The following is a 26775-nucleotide window of genomic DNA, read 5'->3' on the forward strand; positions in this document are numbered from 1 at the left end:
GGCGTGTGTACGAAGTAGAACAAGGCGTGTGATAAAGAGCACGCCCGAATTTCACATGGCGTGTGCGGAGGCGTGCGCGTGCGATCGCACGCCATTCATGACCAAGACTGCTCGCCTTCAAGAAATTTGCCAATTTAATATTTTGCTTGATATTGGAGGAAAAGCATCAAACGTGCATCATAGGGATACCTTACGAAAATACATTTGAATACGGGGCTATGGGAGCAGCCCCGTATCTAAATGTATTTTCGTAAGGAAAAATTGTATATCGTATTAAAAAGAAGTCCAGAAGTTCTTTCTTCCACACGACACAGCAGGCAATAACTCAGCTCTGCCCTCGGTTTTGCAAGGAGAGATGTTCTGCGAAAATTCTAACAATTGGGTCTCCTGTACAGTTTTGCTTCATGTTAAACTGTGCCAATGACAAGCATTTTTAAAGCATTTCATCGGCGACTTCTGCGATATACAACTAAATGATGCCCTAACCTAATGAGTTTATCCAGAAACAAAAAGTTGGCAGTGAACTATTAACCTAACAAAGTTCACCATCCGGAAGGTATGTCAATGCATTGAATTTATGAGAGGCCTAGCTCTAATAAAAGGTGAATGACAAAAGTTATTGCCAGCTGAAAAATTTAACTACAAAAAAATATTGCTGACGTAAAAAAATTCTAATTTCAAGGGATGTAATTCACGTAGGCAGTTTTATTGCTGACATAAAAAACTCTAATTTAAAAGGCTGTGTGCATGCTGTATCTTACGGATACATGTTGTATAACAACTGAAAAGAGTAGGCCAATGCAAAGAAGCCTCTCTCTTTTTTATATCTTTTGTTGTTATTTCTGAAAAATTAATTCTGAAAAAGTTTTTTTCAACAAAGCAATCAATGTTTTTTTGTTCTTATTTATCTTCAATTTTTATGTTCTGGGACACTACTATAACATTCAAATATAAAATGCAACAGGAAAACAAACTTTTGCTGTCAAGCATAAAAAGTTGGTATAGTTGGTATTAGTTGCCTACCAAGAGAATTGGCTGGCAAATGTCATATAATAACATAATTTGTCATATAATTTATAAATATTATGTTATATTAAGTCAAGGTAACTATTAGCAGTAAAGAAAAAATTCTCTTGGTCGGCAAATGTCACAAACATAATCTATGTCACATAATTTAACCTAGCTATAAGTAGCAAAAAAAAGCCTAGCTCCTTTGGAATGATTATAACCCGTGCAAGCAAAAAAATTACTCACATCCTTAAATGTGATACCACTGAGCCCCCGAGGTTAACCAGAGCCATGTGAGGAAACGAGGGAGATGGCACACATTTGTATGTCATTGGAGTTGTCTGGTAGAGCTAGAACTTCCTATCTAAGCCATGGTCCTTTCTGGATATAATAGACAGGGTATAAACCCTATTTGTGATATGGCACATCTTCTCCCTACCAGAGTATCCAAAATGGGACAGTAGATAGCTAGGTAAAAAAAACTAAAGCTCTATTTAAAAAAGGAACACTTTACGATTGTAGTTGGATAGCTTTTTGGTCTGACCAGCCATTTCTAAGCCAGTGGTTTCAAAATTCCCACTAAATTTAAAAAGTTGATGACATTTAAAGTGAACTCAATTCAGCGCGCAGTAACTGTGTTCCATTCCGTTTCAATTTTCCAACACGGGAAAGCAAGCGCACGCGATCAATAAATAAAAGAATATTTTGGCGCGAAAAACACACGAAGCCATCAAATTGAAAGGAAAGCGAAAGTGGAGCGCGAAACATAAAAATTGAAAGTGAAAGCAGGGTTAATCTAAACTTGAGGTGTGCAAGAAGTATAAATAAATGGATATGCCACATATTGGTACTTAGCTATGTGGATACGCAAGACCTGTATATACTGTTTGCGGTTGAAATAATTTTTTACCACAAATTTTATCAAGTAAAATATTATGTGGTCAGCCACAAAAGGGTCAGTCTGCTTCCTTATAGCCAGGCTCTAAATAATAATACGAATCTGATCTGAATGTCAGCTAGCCGCTAACAGATATATATGCCAACATTGGCAATGTGGAGATAAGGAATATAAAGTTTGTACATCAAGTAAAATGGTGCTTGCACATGTTGTATGGTTTTAATACCCAAAAAAGTGCTTACATTTAGTACAAATATTCAGGGCAAATAACGAGAATCAGGAGTTTATAGTTGAAAATCAGGTAGGGAAAATGCTTCGTAAGACAGGAGCCTTCCACCAAACTTAGAAGAGTCTGTAGAAAGGCCAATAAAAATCTCATCCCAATTTTTTGTCTCAGAATATAACAATACTAGAATTTCGATCAATTTTCGTCATGTGCGAGAATTTTGTGTATACATAATTATTTATTCATTCAGCGGTACATATAGACCAACAATTTCAGTATGTACTTTGCACTCATTCCATTTTCACAAGCTTCAAACTATCAACCACATGACATTCTAATAAAGAGTGTCTTCACTAGAAGATGTAATTTGTTAAATAAAAAAATAGGGGAAAACCAGCAACATGGTTAACATTGTCTTTGTTAGAAGAAAACGCAAATAAACCAGAGAAGTTTTAAAAGAACAAAAAGTCAATTTACAAAATTTCGAATAATATATACAATGTTGGAAAGCAGGAATATTATCTGGGCAACTCAAGTAAAAATAGCAAATGATTTTTGTAAATTCCTTACTACAATCATCATCAAAAAGAAAAGTAAAGCCATGCCATTAGTCAGTCTAATATGGAAGTGAACATGTCATTCATTCAGATTCGAACATGTCATTGAGGAATTGTTACAAGAAATGAAAAGAAAGAAAGCTATATATAAGTATCGACAACTTACCAGCAAATCTCTTAAAGAACTTGGCTTTAGCTATAGCTGAACCTCTATCTTGACACTGGTATGGTTTTAAATGAAGATTTAACCATTGTTTAAATCCAGTACCATATCCAACATGGATATCTAAGATGGCTAAGAAATTAGTTTATAAGCAACTAAGCAATTATAGTAACTTACATGCATCACAAATGTAAGTTAAATGATATAAGATGGATTTCTAAAACATGGATTATCTTGAATCTAATAATCTACTTTCCAACTGTCAATTTGGCTTCGGACAAAATAAATCCACTGAAATGGCAAAAATTATTTTTCCTGAAAATAATCAACGAAACATAGGTTAAAGTTACTGTAAAGGAAAAAACTCACTTGATGAGTAGTCTCAGAAAAACCCTTATAATTTATCAATACTTTTATATATTTTTTTTTGTTTTTTTTGTTTCTAAGTGCTTGATGAAAGACTTTTTTGATGGTGTTATTTTCGTGAGATGGTAATTTTCCAAAAACAAAATATAATGAAATAAACACACACCAATTTTTTTTTCACCGTACATTTTAAAATGGCTTCTTTTTCCGAACGCGTGGTCGCAGACTTCTCGTTTTCGCACCATTATATTCAGCATAAATTAAATTCAAAAAGGTTCCCTTTTTTTTTTTCTAATAACGTCGTTATGAAATTATTTGTAATTATGTATAATCTTTCAAAAAAATGCATATTTTTTTCTTTCTGTCGTCATAATTCGCTAATCAATAATTTATACAAAAAAATCTGTGAACCTTTTGTGCATAATTTATTCAGCTTTTTATTACCGAAAATTTCAATGAGCCAATAGGAAGCTTTCGGAAAAAGAGACCACAAACGTAAAGGCATGTATGCGAAAATTTACTAACGAGATATTTGTTTTTAAAGATTTTCGTAGGTGTTATAAAAAAGTGTGAACTGAGTATGCAGAAAGATGATAGAAGTGCGAACTTTTTCTTTATGCTGAATATGCATGCATGCGTTCAGAATTATTAATAGACAGAAGTCAGGTTTACAAGAGACAGCTCATATGCATATTCCTTAACTTAGACTTTTTTTAATTCGATAGCGAAAGTAAACTATCTAAAAAATATTATTATGCATATTTTATACGGGAGTTCCATATTATGCATAATGTTTACAAAAAATATGCTCAACTCATTTTGCACATATTTTTTCAAAGGTGTGAAGGATATAACACCTCTAAAAAGGCTTTTTCCAGAAAAAAGGGATGTTCCAAATATTTTCATAGAATATAAAAAATATGTCATTGGAAAGAGAATTTTTTTTTCTGTATGTCATGAATTTTTTGCAAAAAACCTAAAAAAAAAATTGTTTCCTTTAGAGTCCCCTTAATGTGATATAAGCAGTATTTATATATAGATCTAAGAAAAGCCTTTCATTCAATAAATCATTCCTTACCTCGGGCTAAACTGCTGACATATTGATTATCTGGAACAAAAGTTTATTGGTTTACTGATTATTTATTTAATAGCCATTGTGTTGTTTAATATCACAACTATTTATCCTATGCTAACCTAATAACATCTAGAGTTCCCTAGGGATCTATTCTTGCTCCTCTATTTTTTTATAACGTTTTTAGTCATGTTGACGATGTTATTAAAAATTCAAAATTGTTAAAATTTGCTGTAGAGGATCTTAGCTCACTTTTAGATTGTTTTCTGTCAAATGAACTTATGGTAAATGTAAAGAAAGGCAAAACTGAGTGTCTACATTTTGGTACACACAAAAAAGTTGCAATCCTTTCAGTATAAATTTCCAATTTTTTAACCTTAGCGCAATGACGTCAAATGATAAATCATTTAAAATATTTGCATCACCACTGGACTCATATTTTGACGTTTCTGAGTTACATATCACACCTGAATTACTAGAAGATAATTTAAAGACTTTGGCAGAAGAGAACCAAATGAAAGCATCAAAAGTTTTAGAAAATGATGGGTACTTTAAAGAGGGGAAAGCGACAGGTTTGTAAACAATTTACTTTTTAATTATCTTCTTACTTTACCTTCTTAAATTCTTGAATTTATACCAACATCATTAGTATCTCGCCTTGTTTTTAATATTTAGAATTGATATTCAACGTATGTAAAAGACTTTCTTTATCGGATGATGTGAAATATGTTGCGGTAGAGTTGTTTGATAAGTAAGTAATGATATATATCACTATTGATTGTGTTTGTTTGAAATTCATACAACAATTAACAATACAAATATATTTGTGCATTATATTCTATGCTCTTATTTTTAGCATTAACATTTTAATGTTCAAAGCTAAATTAAATTATGTGCAGACTTTAAGAAATTGTGTGCAATTATAGTAACTTACATGCATCACAAATGAAGCCGGATATAAGATGGATTTCTAAAACATTTATTTTGCATTCAAACTATGATGCAGTTGTTTAAAACAAAACAAGGCAAAACTTTAAATATTACATAATGCATATGTAAAGTCTACATAATGCAGACTGTACATATTCACAGATAATAAAGTAAGCTCGCACATGACCTGTTCACACAAGCGCAGAAGGAACTAATTTCAACTTGGTATGCAATGAAGAAAAATTAGAAATATATATTAATATGAATTCTGAAAGTGATAAATGCTTTAAGATGATAAAAAACCAAATCAACAATGTTAACTCTAGTACTTAGCTTGAAATTTTGTGTAACGTGTAATCAAAGGAGAATTTGAGAGAACTCTTGGAGCTCTGTTACCTTTCTTTAATTTTACTCAAGCTGGGAAATAGATTGCCCATGTTATTAAGTTGAAATGATTAGGTGGGTATAATTTTTTTTAGCTTTATGTCAAAGCATATCACCGAGCTGTATGAAATTGTGAAGAATTCTTCAAGTAAAGAGAAACAGGTAGATTGGAAATCTGTTGAAGCTCGTATCAAAGATCAAGCTCCATTGCGAGCTTTAAGTTGCATACAAGTGGCAAGCAAGTTGATATCACATTACAAGGTAAATTATCTTAATAGATGATTTTGAAAATTGTTATTCAAATCATTTTATTGAACAATGAGTTTTTATAACCTGTAAAATCTATTTAACACTGAGAAACAATGCACTCTTTACACATGATGCTCGCTGTTGCTAAAATTTCTCAACTAAAAAAAAATTACTTGGATGCTTTTTTTTTTTTTTGAATTCAGCAGATTGTAAACCCTTGTTTGTTAAAAAATTAGAAAACAGCTAAGTTGATGCATGTAGTAACATAGGGTTAATTCACTTTAATTACAAATTCAATTGAATCAAAATTTAATTCACCACTATTTTAACCACTATTCAATCCATGTGACACAGTTTGAAATCCAGCTAAACAATGTTTCCCTTGGATGATTTCATGGTGCCAAAATTAAGGAGAAAAGATAATGACATAGATACAAAGTTTTACAATAGTGGAAGTTTTGGGAATAAACATCTACGTGAGGAAGAAAAATTCCCTTTTTTATTCCTTTTTATGCAAGTTAGAGAAATTTCAGAAATGGTTCTTTATTACATAGAGTAATTTACTTTTTCACAACAATTTGAACTGACCATACCCAACCCAGAAGAGTTACGATAAATCCCACTGAATAATAGTTTATAGTGAGGACATATCGAACTGGATTAGAATGTCTTTTCAAAAATTCTTAGCACTGTTTCATCTTTGTACAATAAGGACTTATATATAGGACTAGTCTACCTGACTGTTTGGCATAGTTTCTTTAGACTGATGAATTTTTTTCTACAAGGCGCTGACAGCTTCAAAAGTGAAACGATTTCTTTCCTCCTGTGGTCTTCAATACTCCGTCACATCTGTTGTAAAGTCGGAAATGAGAGTACTGAGAACAATTGACTATAGAATGTGCATCACGACACCATTGACGTATGTGGAGATGTTATTGGAAGTGTTACGTAAGTTAAGTCGCCAATACCATATTATTTTTGTAGCCATTGTGATGAATTAGTAAAGTATATTTTTTGCAATATGTTATCTGTTATCTATACGAGGACTGGAAGTTGTGCAAAAGTTTTATTAAAAGCTGTTTATTCTGTATGTTTTATATATATCACAAACTTTATGTTAAATGTTTAGGCGGAAGATAAAAGATAGTGTTTCGCTTTAAATTTTTTGCACTAGTCTTGTGTGAAGCAGTTATGTGTACGAAGCCATATAAATAAAAGAATAATGGCAAGTTATTGTACAATGTAGTCATTTCCTGCACAAAATATTCGACGAAAAAATTAAATTAAGTATTTTTGTATAGGTAGAAACTGTCCTGGATTAGAAGCCAGCTTGGTTCACAGTGTTACTGTTAAAGTATTGGATGTAGCATATATGCAGAATTTTTATATTTACCAACTGCTTTGCGAGTCTGCAGGTGTTGAATTTGATATGAAGTTATCTGCTGACATGTTGCTACTTGCAACATGTTCCATCGTTACTGCTGCGTATGTTATTGACTCAGAATCTAATGATAAGGTACGGTACATTTATTGTTAATGCTGCCTATGATGTCGTTCCAGAATCTAATGATAGGGACAGCATTTCATCGTCGCTGTTGCGTATGTTATCGATTTAGAATCTAATGATAACGTACAGCATTTCATTGTTAATGCTGCCTATGATGTCGTTCCAGAATCTAATGATAGGGACAGCATTTCATCGTCACTGCTGCGTATGTTATCGATTTAGAATCTAATGATATCGTACAGCATTTCATTGTTAATACTGCCTATGATGTCGTTCCAGAATCTAATGATAGGGACAGCATTTCATCGTCACTGCTGCGTATGTTATCGATTTAGAATCTAATGATAACGTACAGCATTTCATTGTTAATGCTGCCTATGATGTCGTTCCAGAATCTAATGATAGGGACAGCATTTCATCGTCACTGCTGCGTATGTTATCGATTTAGAATCTAATGATAACGTACAGCATTTCATTGTTAATGCTGCCTATGATGTCGCTCCAGAATCTAATGATAGGGACAGCATTTCATCGTCACTGTTGCGTATGTTATCGATTTAGAATCTATATAAAGGCGCAGCTAGTAATATATTAGAACGGATGTTTTAAATCAATTACAAACGATTCATTGCGTGAAAAAAAGGTGAAACTAAAGTACTCAAAAGTTGCAACAGCGTGAAAAATTATTCTTCCTCAACATACAGAATTTAAAGTATGAGTTGTTGTAATGCTCATAAACTGGTTTGATTGCATTTTCCTACATGTTTAGCCTAATATGTTGACCTTAGCTCATAACAAATCTTGAATGTCTTGATTTGACACCATGAAAGCATACATCACTGTTTGGCTTTTGTTTTTTATAATGTAATCAAATTACAGTTCTGAAAATTTCTAACCTGTCCACATACTGAGTAGAATTCCTTCAGTATAGTCTCTCTCTCTCTGTGTCTATATTATCTTCTTTCTTTTTTTTCTTTTTAGTTAATTGAGCAAATGTCTTTAATTACTTGTATTGAAGAAGCTGACATCATCATGTTTGCTACCATACTTGTAAAAGTAGCTCTAGACGTGTCGTAAACTTGCTTCAATTTCGTCGTTTCATTTTTTAAATTGCATCTGTGAATGTTGCATGCAACATCCTATCACCAAAAACTTTTATTAACATTTTAGAAGTTTGTATTTGAAAGATATTTGTTTGTTTTGTTTTTATCGCTTGATTGTGTTGTTTCTTGTTTGTTTGTTTTTGAGAGTGATTAGGTTTTTAAAAAAACCTAACCTGAAAATTTTGTAATAGCCAGTTCAGCAAAATTATCGGAATGGACTATTTGTATTATTCATGTGTACAAAACACTATTTTTTCATCGCATGTTTCACTAAGATATTTCGCAGATAAACCACTAAACTATGATGACATCTGTGAACCAGTTTATTATGATGAAATCTTTATTAGAATTGTTTATAAAGTTTTCAATTAACCCCCTGATAAATCAAACAGAGACTTAAAAAAGCCACAATATTCCCTAGTAAATAATATTCAATAAATTGGCTAAACACCCTGACACATATACGTACATTTATGACGTGAATATTTTAACGATTTTTGCATGTTGTAAAAGATGTTTATTACAATGGGACCATATTTAGGGATAAACAGACCACTGTTGCTTAAGTGGATCCACTTAACAATTGGTTGCGTTATTTTGTTAAAAATGTCTTCCTCTTCTTCTTGTTTTATATAGAATAGTTTATTTTATTTTGTTTTTCAAGATTTAGAAATGTTATAGTCCCACTTAAGCAAAGTTTCAGCGAATTGTGTTTCTCGCTTACAGCAGGAGAATGCAGGAGATTTTCTGAATTTCCAGAATTATTTATCATTGTATACGACGTAAATCTATTTATTCTAAGTTTAATATGATGCTGTACGCAGGATGATTTCAAATTATCCTAAACTTCTTCCTCCTGGTAATCTCCTCCTGGTAACCGTTATAAGCTTTATTCAACAATCTAAACACATTGTCTTTCGTATTGGTGAGATATTTCCATGTACCTCGTTGTTTACCCGTGTTTTTCTGTTAAAACTTAAGTATTAATGAATCGTTTTTTAAGTTATAATTTTAATGTCGAGTACAATAATCTTATTTTTTTAAACCTTATTTATTTAATTATGTATTTATGTATTAATTTATTAATTTGTGATCTGTATTATATAAATAAATCTATTTATAAAATTTTAAAAATGTCTCTTCTGTATTATACATCAAAAAGAAAAAAACGCTGAAGCTTTTTCTCTAACTTTTTTTCTTTATTTATCCTCTAACATTTTATTTTTAATACAGTCGAACCTGTTTCTAGCAACCTTTCCATAGCTTATAGTTTTAGCAACTGTAAAAGAGTTTCAAATATTTTGAACACGCCAATCTAATTATGTTGAATTTGTTTATAAGTAACCTAGTTGCTAAAGGCCCACCATCTACGTTTATAATGACCATTGCGATTTAAATCGCCAGGGTAGGGTTCACACAATCCCAGTACTGTGTAGGTAAAATCCAACCTCATTCCCAAGGCTTTTTGTCTCTCAGCTCGCCGTCCAATATACAAAAAGAAATAGCAGATCCTGGGATCGAGGTTGAGTAAAAATGCTGGTGCTTAAAAGTCAGACACGGCACTCAAGGTTAACGTGGGAATACGTCTTAGCAATCTCAATCTAAGTTGGAACCCCAAGTATGAAGTTTCACGCTAAGCGCGATCATCAGGTTTACACTAATACTCGAAACAACTGTTATAAAGTCCAAAAAAATTATATTATTCCGGATTTTTAGTAAGACTTTTCTGTGATTGCTTTATTTCAGTAATTGAAGGTGTGTTAATGCTGTTCTTTGAAGGTATGTTCGGTCAGACCAAAATAGTTTGAGCCTTCTTGTCAACAGATGTTTTCTTTAGGTTGCAATACTTTTCATATGTATGTATTCAAATGTATTTTGTATTTAAAATGTATTTTTGACATTTAATGTAGTTTAACTAAATTATTTCAATATCAACCAGGAACTTTTCTTAATGCATTTTTGTCTTTAAATACGTGCAGTAAAAAAGATATCCTATAATCTGTATTATCGCGATTATACGAGCAACAAGTTTCGCATTTTGGTGAGCTTTTATATTTCTACCATTAAGACTTTTAAAGTCGTGAAAAAAATCACTAACTAGATGCGGTACTTCAAGAAAATTACAAAGACGTTCCCATCCATCCTTTCCGTCATAATTAAGATAATTAATCCCTTTCTGACAGAGTGCGTTCATCATATTTTCATAAAACTTTAAATACCAACACATGGTTTCAACTTTGGTAAAGCAGGATGTTATATAGTAAGCTGAAGAATTCTTGGGAAGCTGCATTAAGGCGAAGGAGTAAGCTAAAGATTGATAATTTTCAAGTATTTTAAATGTTTCCTTTTTCATACTTTGATACCACCTTTCTAGATCACGCTATAACAAAATAATCTTTGCATGGGAATACACTTCCATAAGTTCTAACTAATATGCCGTGACATTTGAGCTGGATACTCCAATAAATTGGTCGAATAAATCTTTCAATAACTTCTCTAATTCCTTTTCCTCAATCAAGGCTTTAGAAAAGGCGTGATGTTCATCGTCAGATACACCAGCATCGGCAAGATGATAACATTTGCCAGAACACAGTTATTGCAAGGCAGTTCTTAATGATCTTGAACCAGTACGTCCAAGACAAAGTACAAGAACATGCGTGATGAAATATTATAATTAAAAAAGTGTTTCTACTCGATATACACAAAGGATTTACCACAAAAAAAGAAGAAATAAAACAACGTATTATGACGACGGAGTTTAAATTTAATGTCCAATCAATGTTTAGCGTTCTTTAGAAGTAACTTCGACAAAACTTAAAACAGCAATAGCTACTTGTAACATTCATCAAGAACAAACTAAAAAAACAAATTAATATTAACGCAATTAGCACATTAATTGATTTGGGTTTTAAAATAATAACACAAAATTGATAAAAAAATGTATTTCTATTGGGTTGGATTATTTATAAAATTTTTGGGAATGGGTAGGAATGCAGGTGCGTTCTTCATGCTTCGACACATGCACAAATATATAATCCATATCCTGAGCGTCAGGATATGCGTTATGCATCTTCATGCTGACATGTCCTAGGCGTCAGGCACTTTCTAATTACTGGTTTTTTTTATTCATACCCTGGTATCAGGTGTAACAAAGATGCCCTGAGCGTCAGGTGCATCAACATGCCCTGAGCGTCAGGCGCATGTTTCCTATTTAAGTGATGATTACGATTGAGATTCCCAGAGCGTTAGGCGCATCTCAATGAGCATCAAGTTAGTTTCCAGTATTACAATGACTTGTATCAAGTCATTTCTTGCCTAAACGGCTGACGAAGGAGGCCCTACATACCCACCCAATAAATTAAAGGCTACCTACAGACTCCTTGTTTGTACCTCTGGATTAAAACCCTAACATAACATAAGCCAAATGAAATGCCAGTGAAACCTTAAGGCAGAAGCTATTTGTCTAGCTGTGTTGTGCTGCGCTCTCCCATAACAGCTTTGATGCAGTTGCCTGTAGTTGCCTTGCATGCTCGCATTTTATTGCATCACGGTGATAAATTGAAGTGGCATCCTATATCCACCATTCGTAGATGTGTTAATGACAGAAAATAATAAAAAAACAAGAAGCCCTGCGGCTTTAAGATTTCCGTCATTAGCCTGAAGGACTTTGAAATTTAAAGTAGACTTTGAAAACGGAGAATTATGGGGTTAACAAATCACGAGTGTCACAATTCTCAACTATTTTTGTAACTAACCTGCAATGTTAAAATACAACTCAATAAATAAAAAATAAAAATTTTACATAGCTATATAAAGTATTCTAAAATAACAGTAAAATTCTGGAAATTCCAGAATACAAATCTTGCTATGTAGAAACTTGACGATTCGAATATAATAAATTCTGAACGAGCTCAATTTGAATGATGAAGTAGTTCATTGTTTATTAATTCAGTAATAAATACATATTAGCATTTGAATATTTCAGTATTTAGGCCTTCAAAATTTACTCTCTTGTTAAAATTTGTTGAAAATGCTGATGGTACATGGTCTGATAACAGCTGATCTAAAAAAAAAGTACGTTTAAAATAAGAAACAAGAATACAATTTTACCATAAACTGCATTAAAACCAGGTTGTTTAATTATTGTCTCTTTAACCTCTCTTTGCCTCTTTGATTTAAAAAAGGGAATTTAATACAAAGATACAAATCCATGCGATGTGATGCACAGGTATATTATATATATATATATTAATATGTATATAAATTTAATCAGGCCGGCTTTTGATATCTTTGTTAAACAAGTAACATATTAAGCAGGCGATGCATGATTTTGAAACCTGTGGACAATACCGGATTTATTTTGTTGAAATTGATTTATTAAATTTAACTAATTGTTTATTATTCTTTTTTGATTCAAATTCTCAAATTTGAATTTCTTTCGGGGAGTCGGATTAGTTGCAAGTTTTCATTTTGAGGAAACTGACTGGTCATTGTTTTGTTTGGCAAATTGAATCCAACAAGTTGAAACATGAAAGGGTACACACACAATAAATTTGCAGTTTTGAAAAATCGAGGGTCCTTTTCGTGAGATTTTTAAAAATCAAGTCATTTCTAAGAAATCTTAGAAAAATATTTTTGTGATACTTTGGGTGAGTTAAAGAAAGATTTTCAAGCAAATTAGGAGAAGGAGAACTGATAATTAGCCAGTAAGAGAATAGTTAGCCGTTTTCAATGGCACCATAGTGTGGTGGTTATAACTCTGACACTTTGTGCGGGAGAACGGGGTTCGATTTCCCTTGGCGGCAATTTAATATTGGTGAGTGCTACCATAGCCTCGGGTTAACCCAAGGCATGTGAGAGAAATTGGGGAGATGACACACTATGTGGGCTGTTGGATGCTACAGGAAGTTGTCTGGTGAGCGGGGACCCTAATTATATATATATATATATATATATATATATATATATATATATATATATATATATATATATATATATATATATATATATATATATATATATATATATATATATATATATATATATATATATATATATATATATATATATATATATATATATATATATATATATATATATATATATATATATATATATATATATATATATATATATATATATATATATATATATATATATATATATATATATATATATATATATATATATATATATATATATATATATATATATCTTTTTATCTGATAGAAGTAGTCCCACAAAATGTCATTTGGAAGTTATTTTTAGCCCCCTTTTTTCCCATAAGAACAGGAGTTCGGTGTCCAGTCATGGAAGAACTACGCAAGGCAGGATAAAGATTTTTTGTTGCTTGCCCTTTAAGAAAAAAAGGCACTCTAATCAAAGCACTATTTTGTGTAGCTAGCACCATAGCCAGCACACCTTTCTCCTTCATTGGCTTTCAAAAAAATGGAATTGTCGGAGCGTTTAGCCTGGACAAAAACTTAACAGCGTCCGGGCTATGCGCTGTCTCTATCTATCTAATCAGGCGATTTTAAAGATTCCGCCCCGCATAGCGGCGACGGAAATCAATTAGGTGAAGAAAATTCAATATGTAAAAAAGGATGGAATGATTGGTAACTGTACGCTAAAGGTACACTTGAAGATCTAGTGCTGTGTGAGGTGTTGAAGTTTTATATGCAGCCATTATTAATCAAGACTTGAGGTAATTATTTAATTCTCTCGTGGAAAATGATTTACGTGACCCTGCTTTCAGAAACAGAAGCAGCACGTGCTACTTGCATTTAAGGACAAATATGCGCAGTATAATCAAGTTTAATGAAGCGCACGATACTTAGTGCCCAGTGACTCTTGATTACTCGACCATTCGTCATTCAAGCTCGAATCTCACGCGATACAGATGTGGTTTAATCTCGCATTTTTTTATCTTGGAGATAGCAAAACAAGTTCTCGTTCGTGCCCGGTAGGGATATGTATATACTTTAACTATTAAGTTATTTAAGATTGTCGGCACAATAAATAATATTTTTAAGTTTATATTTATTAATTACTTATCCATAGGAACCGGCTTACAAATGTGTTCATGTGTAGAAATTGATCTTTTTGCTAGATAAAATAATATTTGAGGTAATTATTTAATTCTCCCGTAGGAAAGGAATTATGTGATCCTGCTTGCAGAAACAGCAGCAGCACGTGCACTTTGTAATCCTATCACACTTTGGTATTATTTGGGTATTACAAAGCGCGATGGGATTACAAAACGTGGTTACAGCGTGATACACTACACCAAAATTCAATGGCAAAAGAATTTTTATTGTAAATATATTTTTTTGCAAAAAAAATAATAATCTGTTTTTTTTTTGACGTAGTCAATGATAGTTTCTTTATACACGCAAAATATTGGTATATTTTCGTATATAGCAGTAGTAGCAGTGGAAAAATGTTTTTTTAATGATTTCCCACAAAATCAAAATGTTATTTTTCAACATAAACTTTTGCTTCGGTATGTAATAAAGAAGTGGACTTTAGCACAGTAGCACATATATACTGAGCTTCCGTAGTTTTGTAAAAAAGATTTTAAGAAGGGTATAAGAAAAAGCGTATTCTTTGTGGGGTATGAAAATGTTTTTACTATGTTTACGTTGTTATGTTACCATTTTAATAGTGACTTCCGAAACCGGTTAATATAACTTCATACAAAGACCTAGTAAAATAAGTCGTAAACCAATCAAATTATCGGATTTTTCATACTTACCGGTTTTTTGTATCAGTGAGGTATAACACTATGATAATAACGTTCTCTCAAGAATTAATTTTCATAAGTATTCTGAAAATTAGCACCTCGACTAAAAAACGCATTCAATATAAAGGCGGTGTAACATATTGGCTTTAAAGAAGCGATAAACGATAACGATGTTGCTATCGTGTATGCCTATTTTTAAAAACATCATTTGTAAAAAACAAATTTTGTTGGAGAAAAGGTGGCAGTGAGTTCTAAATCAAGGCTTTTGTCCCTGTAATTTAGAAGATGATTAAGAAAACTTTTTTTTTTTTCGTACTGAAAAACCGACTTCTGGGTTACTTAAAAAAGTGTATTTATTTTATAACCACAAGACAGTCATGTACAAACATATTATTTAAGCTACATTCCGGTGGACGTGCCTAATACAAAAACATACAACCATAATAACCATTGAGGTGCTCTATGAAATACCGTATTTCCTCTATTTAGCGCCGCCCTCTAATTAGTACAGCCCTCCAATTAGCGCCGCCCTCTAATTAGTACAGCCCTCTAATAAGCGCTGCATCTCTAATTTTGAATACGAAATAAGTACCGCCCTCCTATAAGCGCATGATGTGCTTATAGGAGGGCGGCGCTTATTTGAAACACAAAAAAATAAGAAAACGACGATTTTTATTTTAATTCTATTGTTCTCCTTATTTGTAAATTCTTCCACTTAAATGTGAATACTTTTCTTTTTCATCAATTCCTCGTGCAGGATTTTGGAATTTTTTTATTCATTGCAAAACATTTAAACTTGGCTGGAACAACAAGTCCAATTCTCTTTTTCTCTTCCTCACTACATTCGCTATAATTAAATTAGAATGATCTGCTTGAAGATGTTTGTTGATCATTTTTGATACACGCCATTATTAAATGCCACCCATAACATATCAACGTTATTTTGTATCATTTAATCAAAAATAAAATAAATCATCACCGAACGTTTTTTAAGCCACAATTTATTTGGGTGTTTTTAGAATTTTCTTTTCTTTATAGAAAAATCGATTACACAAGACTCGCTTATTCAACATGTGTTCGTCAAGATTGTCAAGATTAATGAATTTAAAAGCAATGCTTCTAATCACCATCGGGTTAATAATAGCATCTTTGGCGCTCTTTTCTTATTTTGTGGAAAAAAAGATGTTAAAACTATGCTGGAATTATAACCGGGAAAGAATTCCAAAGACTGATTCCATTAGAATTCAAATTTCTAATACAGTGGGGTATAACTTTACGTATACCCTCATACCAAGGATGAACCAAGATTTAACAAACAATGCTCGACTAAATCTAAAAGGATGCATTCAATTAGATAAAAGCATCACCGTTAATCTAACCAAACCTGTATTTCTTGCAAATTTTGTTCCAATTTACGAAGAAAGGTACAAAACAAAGCGTTTAATATACAACAAAAGAATGCCAACTAAAAAAGAATTCGAAGCTAGGCTAAGTGAATTGTTAGGTGCTTTGCAGTCTAACTTAAATCATCCGCACATTGAACAGATTTTCGTTTTTTTGGAAAAAGAAAGCACCTTGCGATATTTACATTCGCTGAAATTACAGAACAGTCAAAAGCTTGTACTACATTTAGCAAATAAAACGGTTTCATTACAGACGTATTTTGAATATGCAGCGAAATGTCTTTCGGATAGATTGGTTATGATTGGCCACCAAGACATACTGTTCGGAAAAGGTTGGGATCGAGTTAACTATAAACATATGAGTAAGAAGAAAATAATGTACGCCATTACAAGACAACCGGCTACTACTTCATGTTACTACTCACAAAGGGCAAGTGCAAACTGTGACAAGCGATTTCACAATTATGTCGGTAGCCATGATGTTTTTATGTTTTACGTTAGGAAGAATACCTTAACGCCCCAGCTATTAGCTTCGATGAACTTTAAGCAAAACGATAATGGCATGGAAAATGTTGTCATATCCATTTTTAAAAAGAGGTTAAACTATATGGTGTCTAATCCTTGTCCAATTTTGCACGCTCATCATCAGCATTGCGTGCCCATAAGAAATATGAAGAGACCACGAATAAACAATGCTTCGACCACTGGATGGGAATCATTCACAGATAAATTGGTGTGACAGGCTTATTTAGTAACCTTGAATTAAAAAGTTGTTGAAAAGCCGGAATTCTCTCTAACAGTCTTTTTTTGACATCGTGCGTAGGAATTTCCTTCTTTTTTTTAATATCAAATAATATTTAGCGAAAAGTTGTTTCTGACTTTTCTTGTTCCTTCTTTTGGGTGATTTCAATTTTTTTAAAAAAAATACAGTGGCTATCTCTTTATCCTAAACTCCAAAAGTCAGGAAAATCTCTTTTGAAAGAGATATTTGAGTTAGAGAGTTTTTCACTGGTGATTAGAACGCCGTTCCTACAGCGAAAAAGCAAAGGAAGACTCCTGAGGTTATGGTTCATGCGTTTGAAGCTACGGAAATCCACTGTATTAGTAACGATACATTTTGTCGTAAGAAATTTTCTCCCAAATTTTATTGTAAGAAACTATTTGTGGGAGGATTTTTTTCATCTCCATAAAAAATTGTCGTAAACAGTTATCAACCCGTATCAGCATATTGCAAGTAAATATCATTTTATTTACGGCGAAGTAAGTTAAGAAACGCCTAAGACGGGGAAGTAATATTTGGGCGAGAACACTCGTTGCCCGTTGAAATTTGTGTCATTGAACGAGAAACTATTTTTGGCAGGATAATTTAAGTTAGTTTGCTTCACTGTCACCATGTAAGACTAAAAAATATACCAATATGGCTATGTAAATTTTCCAAAATGTCACAGTCAGGATTTCAAGGGGATGTTTTCACCGGAAATACCAGTAGTGGATGTCTCAGATTTTTTTTTTGAGCTTTAATCAAAAATATAGGAATAAATCCTTTAGCATTTTTCATAGGAAGAAAAAGAAATCTCAATTCTCAACAATTCCATGTTGTACCAGCTTTGATAGGCATTCTAAATGCCCAACTTGGTGTAACAACCCGTGCCAAACACCAAACTAAAAGAACTGATCAAATTGGATTTTGACGAAATGATATTTCACATCATTTGATCTTTGGCGCAAGCTGTGAAAATTTATTTTAAAAAAATGGTTTAACCTTTTCAGCTCTTACGCCATATTATACAATCTAAAAAAAAATCTGTATACAATCTCTGCTAATAACATCTTTATTCTGTCTGTGCGCGAGAAAAGAAAAGTCATGACGAGGTAGCAAAAATTTGTTCGACAGGAAAATGTTCGTCGATTTAACTGCCGGCGTAACAGACCAGAAGCCGTTGGAACAAGGTTCTGCCTTAATGGTAATTTTTACGAGGATAAATTTCACGTGTCAAAAAAAATTCAAACGCAAAAAATTATTATTACCTGGTATTATTACCAGGTATTACCGACTTTCATACAGCGCAGTCTGGGCACGAATAAAGCGCTTGTAGGGACAAATTTTTAGCTTGTTTTTGTTTGACTCGATAGCCTAGTCAAGTTTCTTGGTCACTTTTTCACAAAGAGTTTTTGTGTCATACGGAGGAAGGCCGTGAAATATGTAACCTTTTGTTGTTTCTGTCCTAATTCTTTGCTTTTTATACTAACGTTTAACTTTTAAATAACGTGTTGAAATGGTGCTGCTAGTCCTCTCTGTGGTATATTAACTTTATTAAATCAAGAACAACTTACTGTAACTTTTACAAAGTTCAAAGTTGGATGATGGTAAAAGGGTATTTTTAGCTCTGTGCCTGCAGAGGCAATGAGCATGGACTGAAGTATCTATAAGAAAATACACGAAGCACTGCTAGATATTACACATCTTTTCCTTATAATCAACCTTCATGGTATGAATTAAATATAGCTAGATGGCTAAAAACCACCATATGTACAATGTAATGTATGTTTGGCTATGACTACAACAAGGACAACCAAAAAGAATTAGAGCTAGCTAGCTTATTGTTGCAAAAGTAGAAGAAATGGATAATCAAATATCAAGCTCAAAGAATCAAGATATGAATAATTATCAAAGAATATTTTTAAATTTGGACGAAAGGTTATTAAAAATGCCACAACTGCATATGTAGCTTATATGTACTGTCCTTATTACGTGATTATCTAAAAGCGAATATTTAACCCCGCCAACTACATAACTTTATGGTTTAGCGTCTCTAAAAATAACTTTGACAAAATTGTGATTGAATGGAAAGTCATCGAATGAAAAGCGAATTAGTAAAAACATTCAAATCTACTATAATTTTGTTGTTTTGATGCAGACAAACTCGTGGTTGCCGAAAAGACGTGAAAGACATATTTTCAGACAATGTATAAGGAACTGATATACATATTGGAATATAGATATATTGATAAATGCTAATGCCAATTTCGCTAACAGATTCATTGTTAATCTCGTTGGGTTTAAAACTGCATTTTATAAGTTTTTTTATTTTTTAATTCAACTTTTTCTGGCTAACTTTTTTTTTTTATTATGAAGCTAATCTTTAAAAGATGGATTTTTACAGAAAGAAGTTTTCATGAGTTTTTTAGGTGTTTTTCTTTAGTATACAAGTTCACAACAAATTTTAAGAGTCAGTCATGTGTTTGCATGTGTTTATAACTTATTCGCTGAAATAAATTCTTGTCAATAAGTATAAAGAGAATATTTTCTTACTTGCATGTAATTTTGCTATGATGTCTTTCTAACCTTTTCCTATCCTTGAATGAAAAACTTTGTTGTAGAAATTTGTGGATGTTGGATTTTATTTTTTTTGTAAATTTAGGGTTAAGGTAGATGTAACTAACAGCTAACATAATGATAATATAAGAAAAGTATTTACAGTGATGTTTTCCTTGCCCTGCGCACTGGCCAGGCTACACCTTTCACCACACCTTTCGTCAGCTACTTAGCTAGTTAGCTAACTGCACTTGCTTTGTTTTGAAATATAGTGGTAGTAACTATTGCGGACAATACTTTTTAAAGATAACAATAAAAATTAGCAATGTGGTGCCAACAATAACATTTGTTTCTGGTTTAACACGTTGGACACTTGACTTTTAGCTAGGCTAACCTTAAGACGGAATCAACAGTCTTTAGTCATTTAATAACCTTGAATTTTGTGTCTTTTGGATAGAATACAGTCCATAAACCATTAAAGAATACCCTTCTTTAATTTTAGTGTTATAATAGGGAGGTATAAAAGTTCTTTTATACCCCCATGGATAAACCATAAGTTAAATTTTCTGTTAATGTTGCTGTTTTCTTCTTGTTGCGCTACCATTATGAAAAATAATACAAGTGCTTAACTCTTGCCCAGACTTATTGCGAAGCGAAATTGTGGAGCACGTTTGCTACACGCGAGGTATACCAAGAGAATTATTGAGATTCTCAAAATTTCGATAGAAAAAAAATCATATAAAATCAGCGTAAAGAAATAGGACTGATATTTTTGCACATAAAGCTAGGGTATTTTTTTTCCTAATAAAACACATAAGTTTGGACCGAGGGGTTAAAGTATAAGTTTAGTAAAAATGCAATAAGTACGGCTCGTACCCCCCCACCCCCGGATTTTGACCCCCCCCGTCTTTTGGTCCGGATTATACGTCCGCCGAACTTGAACACACAAAGAGGAATATGCCGTGAACAAGAAACGGTAGTCGGCATTTTAGACACGTATATTTTACAGACCCAAAATATGCCTTATTTCTTTGTATTATAGCTAATTATGGTATAAATAATTAATTTATTACTTTGCAATTTTGCTTCTAATACTATTATAGTTGTATTTTAATGAAACATAATAGTATTAAAACGGTTTTCTTCTTTTGAAAAAATTTATTGCTAGTCCTGTTTCTAATCGACTTTACTTGTGTATTTTAAGCTTTTTTGTTGCTGTGCTTTTTCTGGAGATTTTAGTTCGATTGGAAAGCTCCTGTGTAAGGTACCCTTTCCTAAAGAAAAATTAAAGTAATTTGTACAATTATAACGCGCCGAGCTGTGTTTTATTTTATTGTTTCTAAGAGGATGTAAGAATACAATATTATCAATTTTAATTGGTTTTATCCAAATCAAGGTAAGGCTTAATCACACGAAAGGTAGCTAGAGCTAGAGCTCAGTTTTGTATAAAAGAATTGAAAGTAATTTGTAGAATACATATGGAGAAGCTGTATTACTACCTAACTGATAGCCAGATATAGGAAAACCTGTAGCTAGGGCGCAGACAAAACAAATAGTTCTGAGCGCTAGAGTGAGCTGACCAACCGTTTTTTATCATTTTTTATTTATTATATAAGTAACCTGTTTCAGTAATTAAAAAAATATCCACTTTTGCTATCGAACCAACAGCAATGTAATTGTCAATAGGAATTAGTTTTCCGTACACCCTCCCTGAGAACAAGGTTTAAAACGACATTAAAACATTAAAACTGTCATTAAACAGAACTTCAAGGATGCCCAAGCCGCACCACGTCCTCTAAAAGGCATGGGCATCTTTGAAACTGCTTGTAATTTTAGAACAAGGGTGCTGATAAGCTGCATACGCCGTATAACGTGCAGGCGTTTTTGGGCAAGTTTAGCGTTTTGCAAAAAAATTGAAGTATTCACCCGAAAAAACCTGCATTGACCATAAAGTAAACTATGTGGTAGTAAAGTTCTTAAAAGAACTGTTTTTGATGGTTTTTGATAAAATTTACTTGATAAATAACTTTTAATTTTTATTAACTTCTTTCTCTTAAAGCATCTTTTTCCAACTATCGTCCACAAGGTATGTTACAAGGAATTGAATTTTGAAAATGCTCCAGGCAAGTTCGGGAAAGTGCGGGCGGTTTTGGAAGACAATCACTAATTTAATTGGAAAAGTTGCCTGAACTCGCCCTTATATATGTGGCTGTTTGCAGCTTATTGACACCCTCTTATTTTAGAATATTCTCAGGAATAATAGACCAAGAGAAATTACATCACAGTTTTTTGTCCACCGCCCACGTGTGTTTGAGAACAACCCACATAACAAAGTTCATTATTTTTTAAATTATTTGTGTAAAAATTACTATTTCATTCACGATAAACCATTTGTCAGTCATTTTATTTGCCCAACAAAGAATCCTATCCAAGGTGCTTTTCTATTAGTGCTGAATTTAATAATTGACATGGTTCAGCATAGTTTTTAAAAGGGTCTGATTGCAAAATATGATTGCCAAAGTTCAGCACTTGTAATATTTGTGTATTTGTGTACTCAGCTTCTAAAACACACACAAGAGACATTATAATTTCCTCTGGGTGATAAAATTAATGTTGGTTGAAAAAAAACCGAATGATGAGAAGCATATGTTTTTAAATGGGTCTAGGACAATAAACTTATTTAATTTCCCTTGGCCTTGCATCAATCAAATTCTGAAAAAATAAACACTTCTAAAATTATTTTGTCAGATTTGGAAACTGTTGGTATGGTTGGAACTTTGCGTATAAAATTAGTAAAGTTGCCAAATTGTTTAGTTTTTTTCTTTTATACTTTTCCGAATTAGCCTTAATTATTTATAAGATGAAAAACAGTGCTTTCAATTCCATTGACTTGGCCATCCCTTAAAGGCACTGGAAGCTTCACTATATGAAAATGTTTTCTTTTTCTTTTAGATTGTGTACAATGGGAGTGAGTGATGTAATCTTCTAATGCGTGTGGTGAAAAGAAGGCGAATCCGTTATTGTTTTTCTGCCCAAATTTGAAGCTATTTAATAAATCTTGATAAAGTTAAAAAACTGTTTTGATTTGTTTGTTTTTGTTTTAATTGTTTCCCGTGAGTTTTCGAAATTCGTCCCAGCAGATTCTGTGGCTTCTACTGCCGGTATTTTTACGTGAAAAAAATATTGTTTTGTTGTGAGGTCATTTACGAAATCGTTAACGTTAGGACCAACTTCTGCGGGTAGTACAACTCGATGTATCACATATCTTTCGGAATACTGCTAAAAGTGTAATTTTGTATTGCGCTCTTTACTTTTACCATTCTGTGGGAAAAGGCGGTACAAAATTTTAACACGCGTTATTCGTTTTTGTTAGTTTCGCGTAATCTAATTTTCTCGCACATTTTGAAAAGAATATCCCACGCACATCAAATACTCGCGCAGTCTATTCGCAAAAAAACTGTTTTTGAGCAACGAATTGTTCCGCAGAGCGTTCATTTTCCTACCTCGTCCCCAGGGTTCTTCTATATGATATTCAATTTTGATGTATTTCGGAAGATGTTAGCGCCAATTAAACAAGAAGCGCTAGGGACAAAGTATTGGATAGTTTAATTTTGCTTGCAGCTTGCGAAATGCTTCGCAACCTTTTTTTTAATTTCTAGTTATATATTTTACCGGTGTCCAACGGAGATATACCGATATAAAAAAAAAATACATTAAAAAAAATTATAATATAAATTCGACTGGAGACATTATACGTGGAAGGATAACAGAACATAGAACTCGTGCCCAGACTGCGTTGTATGAAGGTCGGTAATTTTAGCTACCTTGGTAGGAGGTAGGAGGTCTGTTTTCAAGCTCGGATTTTTGCCCTGGAAAATTTTACGTTTGCCGAGTGTGCTTGTTTACTTCTACCGAGTATTTTAAAAATGGCGGCATCCAAAACGTGCATGTGCAAAAACAGAATCCTTTTTTTCCATGCAGTAAATTTCTTTTTTTCGCAGTCAGAAAGTTTTATTATAACACTTGAGCAATTTTAATGAAGGTTGTTTTTTGGTGTTTTTATTCCCTCTTTTCAATTGACTCTCACAGTCAGTTGAATTTTATTTCAGTCACGCCATCCACAATCAAACAAAAAGAAAAGTTTAATAGTCAAAGTAGTTTAGTAGTAAGCTGACTATACTTAAGAAATGTGTATAAAAAATTGGATGTATAATAATAATCGCAAACCTTGATGATGACGATCTGTATATTTTACATGGCTAGCCTCACAAATATGAAGGATATACCCTGTCTATTATTTCCTGGAGGGGCCATGGCTTTGATGGGGAGTCCTGGAGTATTTAATGCTCTGTTTGAGCTACGCAAACTCAATTAGGGTCAGCGCTCTGCCAGATAACTCCATGCCACGCCCAACGGCCCAAACAGTGTGCCATCTACCCAATTTGCCTCACATGGCTGGGGATAACCCGGGGTATGGTATTCAATTGCCCATATTGAATTGCCGCCAAGGGGAGTCGAACCCTGGTCTCCCGCACGAACTACGAGAGTGATAACCACTAAACTACGGTGCCAAGCCTTATTTAGGTGCATACTGCACCACATACTAGATTTTATGTAGCTACTTAGATCTGGAGCAATCCGACAAAATGAAATATTTTTTCCACATCTTTCAAAACAAGGTTGGATCCTTTTCCATTTTAGATAACAAGTGTTTGTGCATGAAAGTATTATAACTGTTAAAATTTTCCATTTGCTCCCAAGCTCTTCCACCTTGTTCTATCACAATTTAAAAATGTGATATACAGTCTTGTTTTGGCAGTCTGGTCAATGAAGAGGCTAAGGGGTGTGCAACACTTTGCATTCTAACAAGTGTATTTATATGGTGTCAAGGCGTGCAATTTTCAATTCTTTAATTACTATTTTCACATCATTCACAAAGGCAATTAATAATTTTTTATTGCAAAAAAAAAAATAAATAAATAATTCCCCTGCCTTTAAAAAAAATTTCCAAAGGGATACTCAACATGGTATAGTCTATTATGAAAATTATTTTTTATGCAAATTGCGTGTATACGGAAGCTTACATTCAGACTAAACTGTAGGGTGCCATACAAAAGCTGTTCTTGAATCAATTTTGTTCTGCTTTTAGGCCAGCAATGCAGAATGCCGACATATATTTCCAGGGCTGTTATTGTCACGACTTGCACACAAATGGAGCTAAACTGCAAGTTTTGCTCATGTTAATTGTGGTGACAAAATTACAGTTCTTAAGTATTGTGGTTAATATACATTAGGTTTACCTTAGTCATTGAACATGTCATGTAGAGCCTAGCACAGTGGGGAGGGGGGGGGGGTTCTACCTATAGACCTATAATCTTAAAGATTGCCAGGGTTATTAGTCTCACTTGCCTGTAAAGGAACTGGACCCTACCCAGGTCTTCATTATTAATGGTTGCATATAAGAACCCAACATCCCACACTGCACAAGTTCTTTAGATGTACCTTACAGCCTAGTGTAGTCATCATGTGAATAAGAAACATGCGCCTGATGCTTAGGGCAATATGAAGCGCCTGACGCTCAGGGCTTCTCTCAATATTATTACAACATGTCTTTAACCTAATATGGATTTAAAGTTCCTTTTAAAGCAGTATATACTGTATTTCTTCAAATCAATGAAAAATGTATTTGAGTTATGCTACCCTCAGGATCTACTACAATGCCTATAATAATGTTAGGAATCAGCACTTTCTACTGTGAATAATAGCCAGGCTGATATTTTGTATACTTTTTTTGCAGTATAAAATTCCTGAGAAATATGGGTAGGCTACGAAAAAGATTTAATGAAAAAGCAAGACAAAAATCAATTACTGCTGCACCCAAATCAGACATAATCACAGATGAATTGACCAAAATTGTACCATTGAATAAAGAGTCATACCAATCCACAAGAGATGAGAGCAATGCCATTGTGTTGACATCAAAGCATGGTGATGCAAAGAAGATTAAAAAGCTAAATGTTGGCAAAAAAGTACAAAAATTATCCAAAACACAAAAGAAAAAACTTGAAAAGGTAGTTGAACTTAAGAAGAAGAAAGAAAAGGTTTGTGCAAAGTATTTTAAATTTTTTTCTTAAAGTCTAAAAAAACTTTAGTCGTCATTTATGACCTTGTAATTCCCTAAATTCTTAAATGTTGATTTTCTATAATAATATAGTGATTAAAAATTGTAAGTTTTTATGTAATTCTCTTCTCTTTAATAGTACCGTATTCCATCGGTGTGGTAAAAAAGATTACACTACAGCTTTTCTACCATCTGCAGAGTAATTTCAGTACTTCATGCTAACAGGCCATCAAAAATATACCAAATAATGTGGAAATATATGTATAGCATCAATGAAAATTGACAATGACATTTGTAATGCAATCGTAATTGCCTGTAAAAGGCCATTGTGTCTTTTTTTTAGTTTTTTCCAAAGAGTTGTTACAAGCAAAACTAGCCATAATATTATTATAAGGGACAATCTATAAATTCAGTGTCATGATGTAAAGTAAATTGACACATGAAATTGTTTCCTCATATGTATTTGGTGATTTTAATTTGTCTCTTAAGAGAACATTTTTAAAATTAGTTTATTTGAGATTCTTGTGGATTTTTCCATTGCTGAACAAATAAATTATTTTATATTTTTTATTTTTTAGAGAGCTGAAATTTTAAAGTCACTTTCTGAATGTCAAGTTAGTCAAACAGAATTGGCTCTGTATAAGTCAACATCAAGACTTGGTCAGGTTGCAAACACAAAAAGGTGATAAACAGATTTCAAATTTTTTGCTCAGTAAATTTTTTTTGCCTT

The 26775-nt window shown here is 32.8% G+C and overlaps 3 protein-coding genes and 1 long non-coding RNA gene across 5 annotated transcripts in view; all 4 read left to right on the forward strand.

The window, feature by feature from the left end:
• The first annotated feature begins 1660 nt into the window (after window positions 1-1660).
• LOC130623501 (cyclin N-terminal domain-containing protein 1-like) lies at window positions 1661-9612 on the forward strand. 2 transcript variants are annotated; one of them, XM_057438990.1, is made up of 7 exons: window positions 1661-2207; window positions 4672-4862; window positions 4966-5041; window positions 5700-5865; window positions 6639-6801; window positions 7155-7369; window positions 8342-9612. In XM_057438990.1, the coding sequence occupies exons 2-7, from the start codon at window positions 4676-4678 to the stop codon at window positions 8435-8437; spliced, it is 903 nt and encodes a 300-aa protein (XP_057294973.1). In that variant the 5' UTR covers window positions 1661-2207; window positions 4672-4675; the 3' UTR covers window positions 8438-9612. The 2 variants fall into 2 exon arrangements, with proteins under 2 accessions (XP_057294973.1, XP_057294974.1); XM_057438991.1 differs by having other exon boundaries at window positions 1667-1815.
• A 4693-nt stretch (window positions 9613-14305) lies between these two features.
• On the forward strand, window positions 14306-20082 carry LOC130623498 (uncharacterized). The gene is made up of 2 exons (XM_057438988.1): window positions 14306-14425; window positions 16244-20082. The coding sequence occupies exons 1-2, from the start codon at window positions 14363-14365 to the stop codon at window positions 17345-17347; spliced, it is 1167 nt and encodes a 388-aa protein (XP_057294971.1). The 5' UTR covers window positions 14306-14362; the 3' UTR covers window positions 17348-20082.
• Window positions 20083-20805: 723 nt separating this feature from the next.
• On the forward strand, window positions 20806-23008 carry LOC130623508 (uncharacterized). Its single transcript, XR_008981145.1, has 2 exons — window positions 20806-21320; window positions 22877-23008. It is a non-coding gene; the product is annotated as an uncharacterized LOC130623508 (long non-coding RNA).
• Window positions 23009-25721: 2713 nt separating this feature from the next.
• Window positions 25722-26775, forward strand: part of LOC130623490 (probable ATP-dependent RNA helicase DHX37) — a 32273-nt gene continuing 31219 nt past the window's right edge. The window contains exons 1-2 of the mRNA XM_057438981.1: window positions 25722-26025; window positions 26624-26727. Of these exons, the coding sequence (XP_057294964.1) occupies window positions 25741-26025; window positions 26624-26727 (389 nt within the window). The 5' untranslated portion in view covers window positions 25722-25740. The remainder of the gene's footprint in view (window positions 26026-26623; window positions 26728-26775) is intronic.

The sequence above is a fragment of the Hydractinia symbiolongicarpus genome, chromosome 13 (genome assembly GCF_029227915.1).
Source record: "Hydractinia symbiolongicarpus strain clone_291-10 chromosome 13, HSymV2.1, whole genome shotgun sequence".
Taxonomy (NCBI): domain Eukaryota; kingdom Metazoa; phylum Cnidaria; class Hydrozoa; order Anthoathecata; family Hydractiniidae; genus Hydractinia; species Hydractinia symbiolongicarpus.